This window comes from Bombina bombina, chromosome 4, assembly GCF_027579735.1.
Source record: "Bombina bombina isolate aBomBom1 chromosome 4, aBomBom1.pri, whole genome shotgun sequence".
Lineage (NCBI taxonomy): Eukaryota > Metazoa > Chordata > Amphibia > Anura > Bombinatoridae > Bombina > Bombina bombina.
The window spans coordinates 66,124,713-66,135,464 of NC_069502.1; the positions used below are offsets into that span (position 1 = coordinate 66,124,713).

General features: G+C 35.7%; 1 protein-coding gene across 1 annotated transcript in view; it reads right to left on the reverse strand.

Annotated features, from left to right (window-relative positions):
- Nucleotides 1-7,148, reverse strand: part of CCDC25 (coiled-coil domain containing 25) — a 49,701-nt gene extending 42,553 nt beyond the window's left edge. Inside the window, exons 1-4 of the mRNA XM_053709500.1 lie at nucleotides 6,974-7,148; nucleotides 4,274-4,386; nucleotides 2,304-2,351; nucleotides 1,280-1,319 (exon numbers count right to left, since the gene is read on the reverse strand). Of these exons, the coding sequence (XP_053565475.1) occupies nucleotides 1,280-1,319; nucleotides 2,304-2,351; nucleotides 4,274-4,298 (113 nt within the window). The 5' untranslated portion in view covers nucleotides 4,299-4,386; nucleotides 6,974-7,148. The remainder of the gene's footprint in view (nucleotides 1-1,279; nucleotides 1,320-2,303; nucleotides 2,352-4,273; nucleotides 4,387-6,973) is intronic.
- Nucleotides 7,149-10,752: the final 3,604 nt, after the last annotated feature.

Consider the following 10,752-nt stretch of genomic DNA (forward strand, 5'->3'; position numbering starts at 1 on the left):
GCAGCAAATTGCAGCATACAAGGTATTAATGCATTCCAAAAGTTTATATTTAATATGTGTTGTTAGTGTTTATAAAGAGGTTTCTATCAGACCTCAGAAAGATAACAGACTTTATAAAGTTAATATTTAAAACTGCCATGTTAGACAGTCAGTGAAACGGGGGGCTAAGTGCAGTAAGGCAAGGTTCCCTATTCCAACACGATAATATACACTAAATTATATTTATATAATCTATAAGCTTCCAGTAAACTGAAAACTAAGCACCGATTGGATCAATCTCTCTTGATTAAAAGAGATTAAAGAGAAATGAAAGTAATAAATTAAATGAGCAGAAGATAACTTATCTCTAATGTGGCACAGCAAAAAGAAGATAATATTCAGGACGTTGCGCAGCTGGAATGCTTGTTTTAAAACATGTATTGTGAATGCAGATCTTTTGTAATGAAGTATTTAACTTCTTCACTCAACAACAACCTCCAATTTCATATAATGCTCATAAACATACTAATATCAGATTATTTTCAGTTTTAGAATGTTACTTTCGTTTTTCGAATGTTCATAATGAAATCGAATATCCACATAAGAAAATTTGAATGCAACATTCAATTTAACAAATACTATTCAGAAGTTAAATAGCTCATGTGGTAGGGAATCTAGTAAATTGATACATAATAGATGCAAATATATCAATTTGAATGTTTCTATTTTGAATATTACATAATTTGAATATTACATTTAAAGGGATACTGAACCCAAATTGTTTCTTTCATGATTCAGATAGAGTATGCAATTTTAAGCAACTTTCTAATTTACTCCTATTATCAATTTTTTCTTAGTATTTTTATTTCAAAATGCAGGAATGTAAGCATATTAGCCGGCCCATTTTTGGTTCAGCTTTACATTCCTGCTTTTTCAAATAAAGATACCAAAAGAACAAAGAAAAATTGATAATAGGAGTAAATTAGAAAATTGCATGCGCTATCTGAATCATGAAAACACCACTTTGGGTTCAGTATCCCTTTAAAGGGAGAACTAGAAATACTATAACAAATATATATTGATTCAATTTTTAAAATTCGAATATTGAATATTTCAAATCGAATTATTAGAAAAATTCTAATTGAAAATTACATTTAAAGAAAGCATTAGAAATAATATAACATTAAACAAATGTTAGAATGTTGTACAAACATTAAAAACAAACAAATTTGTTAAAATGTTTAATTTTTCTAATGTTGCAAAACATTTGCCCACTCCTAGTCCCTGCTTTTCAACTCACCATATGTCTTCAGGCCAGCCGTACTTTATCAGATCCTCATCTGCAATAAATGAAAATGAATAATCATGCATAAAAAGCATGTGGTGCATAAGCAAGGCCAGAATAACTGCATATGGGCATAGGCAGGAGGGCACTAGCTGGTAGATTTGCCAAGCTCTGTGGAAACACTAACAGCACATTTAAAGGAACATAAAAGTAAATAATTAAACGTTTATAATTCAGATAGAGCATGCAATTTTAAACAAATTTTAAATATACTTTTATTAAAAAATTTACTTCATTTTCTTGGTATTCTTTTTTTTCTAAAGCATACTTTAACCATGTGTTTAACCGATTAACTTTGTTTACTGACTAGAAGATTATATTGTGTGTCAGCGCTAGTAATATACCTTTAAACAAATGTCCTTATCCCTCTTCCTGCAGTTTCTTTCTTAAAATGGTATGCTCTATCTGCATCATGAAAAACATTTGGAGTATCCTGTCCCTTTAATTCATTCTGGACTGATTTGTCCAGGATGACTGACAAACCTTGCTTTGGCAATTGGGTAGAGAGCTGCAAAAGCTTTTGCTAGTGCAATAATAAATGCATGTAGTAGATGCTGCCTGTTCCCCCTAAACCAAGGGGGACATGTTACCTGGCTGGGAACACTGTAGAATGATGTTCATGTGTGTGTGAGAAAATGTAGTATGCCACGGTTTACCAAAGCTTGTAACATGCTACATTATGAAAGCTTAGATCATTGCTGGAGCAAATTTACATAAAACCCTTACAGGCCACTGCAAAAAGTGATAAGAACAGCATAAAAGGGTGTATATATGGGCAGCTCGAGAATTGTATACATTACAAATTTAACCTAGCAAAATAACTACCTTTAAAAATGTCTTTTGCAGTGCAATGCATAATTGCTGATAAAGGCTAACGTGTACATATACAAATGACTAATGTGCATGGAAGTGATTTTGTGACCACAAGCGCTGTTCTTTGAGATTGAATAACTGATGGTATAAACAAAGTGTAACTTACTTTCATATTTGTCCTTTCCCATATATATCGTATAAGCTGGGGACACAACTGTAAAACAAAAAATCAGCACATTAAAGAGAATTAATACATTTAGTCCTATTCAGTTTCCTCCGAAAATAGCTGAAAACCTTATTATGTATTGCATTTGATTTTACGGCATCTACAGAGTGTAGAGCTACTCATCTGTTAATTTATAAATAAAAAAAGAGAAGATAGACTCTAATTATAAATGCCTATGGCCAGCCAGTAATGTAAAAACACTCTCTAGGTAAGGGCTCTCCAATATGAGAACCTAATTTTTATTTGCCCCACTTATACTCCAATGTTACTCTTCCACATATCACTATAGGCAGCAAATGTTACCTTACTATTCTAAGCAAATGCGTATATAGGCCAAAGGCACAAGTATGCAGCCTTAAATTGTTAAAGAATAGTTCTAATACAGGGGTAGCCAAAATGTTAAATGCAGTCTACCAGTCGACCGCCTTCCCTTTAAGGTTAAGGCTATCCTTTTGACAGCACATTACTGAAAGAAATTAGGATAGCGCAGCAGCACTAAAATATCTAGCCCACTGCTCCCAACATTTTTAAGGTGTCCCCAAGTTCCCTTGGTGAAACTCCTCCTTCCTGGTACAACAGGGCTGTCCTTCTGCTTGAGCAACAACCCCTCACCCGGTAACGTGACATGGCCCCAGCCCGCCCCATCAGGTATCTGCCCCCTCTTCTCCAAGACCTGGTAACAACCCTTTGCACACACCGAGGGCTTCTCGCAGAATGAACCCTCACTGTGATGTGCTGAAGGACAGCGACCTGAGGTAGGTGACAGCTAATAGCAACGCACTTGGTAGTCTTGTGAGTAGCACTGCATGTGACCGATGACTGATTGCAGGATTTGAGCACTTTGCAGCTTGAGCTGCATCAATTTGGTTACAATTAATGCATAGTCAAGGCAAGATATTACTATTGGTCACAGTTGTGTTAACTTATACAGTGCAGACTTTATTTACATGTGGTCTGATTATTGGGAATTGTATTTTAATAGTAATGTCACATGTACCATGTCTGGAGTTGGCAACTTTAAATAAGGTTTGTAAATACAAATATAACAGGCTTCCTTGAGGTTACACACACTGGGCCTTAAATATACTTTCTCTCTCTGTTCTTGTGTCAAAATCAATTTATAGAAATGTGCTGCAGCTAAAACAAAATCTTTACAATTGCACCCCAGAGGCACAAAAGCACAATTATTAGTTGTGACGTGTCAACCAGCACACTTTATTCATGAAACATACAAATCCAACAGGGTTGATAAACGTAAGCAAAAGTGAGTAGAACAATGCACTAAAGTCCAGGCAACCCTGTTCTAATATAAAATATGTTTTCTTTGATTAATATAGAACAACATTTTAGACATCTTGATTATACAGGTGTGTGTGCATTTATATATGTTACGGGTAAAGTAAGAAATCCAAAACAGACATTACCCAAGCTGCTGTGGGTAAAGCCCGATGTACTGTAATTCCCCCATCTACACTATTTCTTTTGCCTCCGTCTGGGGGTTTCAAGGAAGGCGCCCCGCCAATCTTCTGGCATCCACACCAAGTGAACCATGGGGAATGAGGTTAATAAGGGAGGCTCCATCCACCCTTGAGCCCCCCAGGCGGAGGCAAAAAAGATGGGGGAATTACAGTGAATGCTATATATGTTTAATGCAGTGACTAAGCACTCAGAGAGTATTTATGATCATACATCGGGCTCCACCTACAGCCACTTGGGTAATGTCTGTTTTACCCATGTAATGCTAGGATTACCCAATATCTGACTTTACCCACAACACATTATATATATATTTTTTTAGATTATATTATGAGTGAAATAGGGTGGTCTATAGCCAGAGAACACTAGTGATTTACTGTGAAGCTGATCACACAACAGCAGATGCTTCTTGTAATAAACAGGCAGTGACTCACCATTGCTTGTGAAGTAGAACACCATGATTGGCCCCCAATGACCAACGTTCTAGAGCAGGACAGTGGCTGCAGCTCTGCAGGGTTACCAACTCATTCAGTTCACAAATATCAACCTACAGTCAATATTAATAAAAACATGTACGTTAGATTTATCTCACACAGCTACTTCAGCAAACTTCCACACTTTGTATCACCCTGTGCTGTCAAAGTAATCTATGTTCTCATTCTAGACATTTGTATGTTCTTATTTGACAAAGAAGATTTATTTGCTGCCATATTAGCACGTGTGCATTAGTGCAGAAAAAAAGGCATTATGGTACAAGATGACACCTGCAGGTGCATAACTTGCATTGCCTATCTGTAAGGTTGATATGCTACATTAATAATCCATAAGTGATTACATAAAATGAGTGGGTTAAACATTTTTTTGTAGTATTAGGTTGATAAAATGTGTTGGTAGAATTAATTCTGCTCTGCGAAGTTAGGTATTATCCAAAACATAATTTGATATTCTTGCTGTGCCTTTAGCTGTGACTAACTTTTTAAACCCATTTGGAATATACAACCAAATGTACTATAATACAATGCACACACATATTAGAGCATTTTCTTATGGCCATTTGTGGACCTTCAATTACACAGGGAGTAAAGGGAATTAATTTAAAAATAAAGTACTATAACAAAATAGACAGAAGAATTGTATTAAGGAGCAGTTTCACATATGAGTAATAAACCAGTAAAAAAAAAACCTTCTGAATATGTTTACAGTATATGCCTTCACGTAGGACAATTAGTAAGGTGACAGGATGTCCTGAATTTTTTGGGACAATCATGAATTTTGTGACCCTGTACCTATTTTTCATGGCACAAATTGCCTCTAACATAGTAAACAAAACTATGTAAAGTGCACACAGCTGCCAGACACATATTTTTACTTACTTAGGGCTTCTGGTTTTTTGTATGGCTTCCTGAATTAGGAAGGTGGGGCATGTTGGAGTTTAATTAAATGAAAATGTGTCTCCCTGTATTACTAGTATTAAACTCTATGACAGCACTTAGAATATTATCAGTTATTTATAAAGCGCCAGCAGATTACGCAGTGCTATACAAAGAATAAAACATTACAGGGATGCATTACATAAACAAACAAGTACGGGGTACATTACACTTCTAGGTGCAATAATGGATGTTACAAAAGGAGAGGAATGCCCTGCCATTGAGTAAAAAGAGTGAGTGATGACATGAGGAAACAAAATTAAAAAAAAAAAGTTAGAGAACAAATATTCAATTTTCAAAGTGCATGGTATACGTAATAGCTTTGTATATTGTGCAGGATGATCAACCTCACATTTTATATATAGACACTTATTCATGCTATGGTGAGGATATGCCAACTTAAAAGGCCAGTCTAGTCAAAATTAAACTTTCATGATTCAGATAGGGCATGCAATTTTAAACAACTTTCCAATTTACTTCTATTATCTAATTTGCTCAATTCTTTAGATATCCTTTGTTGAAGAAATAGCAATGCACATGTGTGAGCCAATCACACAAGGCCTTTATGTGCAGCAACCAATCAGCAGCTACTGAGCATATCTAGATATGCTTTTGCGCAAGTGATATCAAGAGAATGAAGCAAATTAGATAATAGAAGTAAATTAGAAAGTTGTTTAAAATGACATGCTCTTTCTAAATCACAAAAGAAAAAACTTGGGTTTCATGTCCCTTTAAGCATGCCAACTCTTAATTCTAAACTTCTGAATATGTCTTAGTGCCTTTAGTAAAATATTTCTGGCTCCTTCACAACGGGCAGTGTTCTCACCAGGACATTTTTAGTAGGTGCACCACCCAGCTGATTTAACGGACCACCCGGATAAAATGTTAGCCAATATTAAGCTAAAATTAGCTAACATTAAATGTTAAATGTCTATTGCAAAAATTATCATTAAATATATTTATGTTAAATTATGCAATTAATGTGTGCTTTGGATAGCAGAAAATGATATAATATTAGAAAATATTACACAAACTCCACCCGGCTACTTCATAATGCCACCAGGCTGGCAAACTTTGTTAAGACAATGACAAGTACATAACTGTGCAGCCACCTATCAGCAGCTATTAGCTCCTAAGCTTACCTAGGTATGCTTTTTTTTTTTTTAAGAAAGAATACCAAGAGAACAAAGCAAATTAGAAAGTTGTTTAAAATTGTATGTCCAATCTGAATTTGGTGTTAAGACTTGATCTTTTCTCCCCCTAATATTTCTAAATGGCTTTTGGAATAGATATCTGGCTCCTGGTATTATAGGGTATCAGGTGCCCAGTGCCCCCAACTTTGGGTATGGGAAATGTGGTCACCTTACAATTAGGGTTAGCTGCAAATGAGTTTGTCTACCACCCTAAGCTATCATGTAGTATGTAGCCTGGTCAGGAGGTTTTGCAGCATATTTAGTTTACAGAATGTATGTGTCAGCCTCTCTGGGTGGAACAAGCAAACGTTTCAGTGCAACAGAGGGTTGGCATCAAAAATCGAGGGAGTATGACCATATTACATAATTAACAGATCCTGTACAGAAAGCTACCCCACAATTACCCACCAACTGCTTGTACCATCCTGTCTGGCAGCACTGGTAATATATGGTTATTGTTCTACTGTGCCATATGGCATAATAAGTACATACAGTGTAATGCAATACTCACAGAAGCCGCAGCTCAGCTTTACCGGCTCAAACACACAAGAAGTCAGCTCTCTGCACCGGGTTAGGGGAACTAATAATATAACACACAAGCAGTAAAGTTGAATATTAATGTAGTAACCGATAGGGGAATGTAGTTATGTAACACACCGGAAGTCAGCTCTGTATTCGGGGGAGTAATAATGTGACACACACGAACAGTAAAACAGGATATGTCTAGGAAAAGAAAGGGGAATGTAATAGTGTAACACACAGGAAGTGAGAGCTCCACTCTAGACAGGAAACATGTGACCTCCCCTCAAAGCTTTTTTTTTCTTTGCTTTTTTTTTTTAAAAAAACAACTTTAATGTAACAATCAACCTATAGACAATCATTCTGAAAAATAAACATTTTGCAAATTTGCAGCTTTCTTGCTGATAGTCATTTATAACGTAGCTACTGTGAATGAGCATTAAGTACAAGAAAGCTGCAAAATGTAGAAGGCTAAAGTTGTCTTCTTAATCAGTCAGCTTCTTATTCTGCAATTTGTAAAATAAAGATATCTACAGTTATGATTATTTTAAATAAAATAATACACTTTCCAAAAACCTAAACAAAATTACATTTGATAAAAAAAATCATCTTATATTGCAATAAACAGATGGCAAACATGGCACAATTTTGAGTAACTAATATTTTAAATGGGTTAAAATCCGGTGGGCCACTCATTTACATGTGGATATATACAGGGCGTGAACCCATCATACAACAGACATGCTAACAGCCTGGCCCAACGCTCTTTATGGCAAATAAATTGGTGACAACCTTGTCACTTCATATATTTTGTAATCCCCCCAAAAAAGAAAAAAGAAAACCCCTATTTGGAACACACTTAAACACATAGGTAGATCTGTAGAAAGGGAGCAAAAAATAAATAAAACAACTTTTACTGCCAAATCGTTGAGGCTCTAAAAAAGCCTAGGAGAAACGTGCGTTAGGTGTTAGCTGTCTGTGAGTAACCTGGACATGGTTATACTTTATTTGCGTGCTCTCTGTGATTGATATACAGGTAATTCTGGCCATTCCGTAGTCACTGCAAGCCATATCTTTTTCACAATAATTGTAAGAAGCTGCCTACCAAGAGATAGTCTAATGAGTCCCACCCTTCTCTCACCTATGTGGGTAGCACCAAATCATAGTCAGTAGTGTTTTAGGGATCTTTTTCTATCTAGGTGGACATCTTACAATGGGCCTCTGACAGTGTTGGAATCTGCTTAATTTTGCAAACTTAGAGCTTCAACTATTATAGTCTTATTTTGAAATAGACTATTGTAGTTTGTTTAATCCAGATGCTCCAATATTTGTATTTTAATATTTGACAGTAAAAGTTGTTTTATTTTTTTGGCTCCCTTTCTGCGGATCTACCTATGTGTTTAAGTGTGTGCCAAATAGTGGTTTTATTTTTTATTTTTCTTTGGGATTACACTGTATACCAACCATTAGGGCACCCCCTGCACTCCCCTAAGGAATATGAGTGTATGGGTTATAGATGGAACCATAATTTGATGAATAAGGCAGTTCTATACCTATCTCATTGATATACACTTCATATATTTTACCTTTTCTGAAAAAGTAACTGGTATTTTAAAAGGATTAAAATCCTTTGGGCCATTAATTTCTGTGTGGTTACATACACGGCGTGAAGCCACACATAGGATAAACATGTTTTCAGCCTGGCCCAATGGTTTCTATGGCAAAAAAACTATTGCCAAACTTGCCACTTCATTTGACCTTTTCTAAATAAATAACTGGTATTTCAAATGGCTTAAAATCCTTTGGGCCACTCTTTACTGTGTAGATATATACCTGGAGTGAGTCCCTTCATAGGATAAATATGTTCTTAGCCTGGCCCAAAGCTTTTTGTAGCAAACAAACTGGTGCCAAAGTTGCCATCTCATATATTTTTAAATTTCTGAATAAGTAACTAGTATTTTAAAAGGGTTAAAATCCTTTGGACCACTCACTTTTTTGTGGATATATACAGGGCGTGAACCTCTCCATAGAATAAACATGTTCTTACCCTGGCCCAACGCTTTTTGAAGCAAACAAACTGGTGACAACCTTGTCACCCCATATATTTGACCTTTTTCTAAAAAGGAATCAGATATTTCAAAAGGGTTAAAATCCTTTGGGCCCTCATTACTGTGTGGATATATACAGGGAGTGAGCCCCTTCATATACAAGGAGTGAGCCCTTTCATAGAATAAACATGTTTTCAGCCTGGTCCAAAGCTTTTTGTAGAAAACAAACTTGTGACAACGTGGTCATCTCATACATTTACCTTTTCTGAATAAGTAACTGGTATTTTGAAAGGGTAAAATACTTTGGGCCACTCATTTCTGTGTGGATTTATACAGAATGTGAGCCCCATGATAGGAGAGACATGTTCTTAGCCTGGCCCAACGCTATTTATGGCAAAAAAAACTGGTGCCAACCTTGCCACTTTATATATTTTACCTTTTCTAAGTAAGTAAATAGTATTTTAAAACGGTTAAAATCCTTTGGGCCACTGATTTCTGTGTGGTTATATAGAGCATGAGCCCCTTTGTACAATCCAAGTGTTTTCAAACTGTCCCAAAGATTTATATGGCAAAGAAACCCTTTAAATAGCAGTAACTTGTTTAGAAAAGGTAAAATATATGATTTGACAAGGTCGGCACCAGTTTGTCATAAAAAGCGTTGGGACAGGCTGAGAACATGTCTGTGCTATAAAGGGGCTCATGCCCTGTATAGGCTTACCATAATTTTTAGAGATGAAACTGGGACCACTTGGCACGGTGCCAGTGGGGGTGTGGTCAGGGGTGTGGCCAAGGGGCGGGGCATTTGTCAACTAGAACTAATTTTCCATGCACTATTATATTACTACATTTTTTTGCAGCACAATTGTATTACCATTCATAATTAATGATGATGACCCCAGCAGCACAATTATATTACCATAAGTAATGATGATGACCCCAGCAACACAATTATATTACCATAATTAATGATGATGACCCCAGCAGCACAATTATATTACTATAATTAATGATGATGACGCCAGCAGCACAATTATATTACCATAATTAATGATGATGACCCCAGCAACACAATATATTACCATAATTAACAATCATGAGCACAGCAGCACAATTATATTACCATCCATAATTAATGTAATTGTGCTGCTGGGGTCATCATCATCATTATGTTAATTTAATTGTGCTGCTGGGGTCATCATCATTAATTATGTTAATATAATTGTGCTGCTGGGGTCAGCATCATTAATTATGTTAAGATAATTGTGCTGCTGGGGTCATCATCAATAATTATGTTAATATAATTGTGCTGCTGGGGTTACTCATCATCATTAATTATAATTGTGCTGCTGGGGTCATCATAATTAATTATGTTAATTTAATTGTGCTGCTGGGGGTCTACATCATCATTAAATTAATTAATGTTATTAATTATGTTAATTTAATTGTGCTGCTGAGGTCATCATCATTAATTATGTTAATATAATTGTGCTGCTGGGGTCATCCATCATCATCATCATTAATTTAATGATGAGTTGACCCCAGCAGCACAATTATATTGACATAATTAGTGACAATAATTTATTTAATGATGATGACCCCAGCAGCACAATTATATTAACATAATTAGTGACATCAATTAATTTAATGATGACCCCAGCAGCACAATTATATTAACATACTTAATAACATGATGACCCTAGCAGCACAATTATATTAACATACT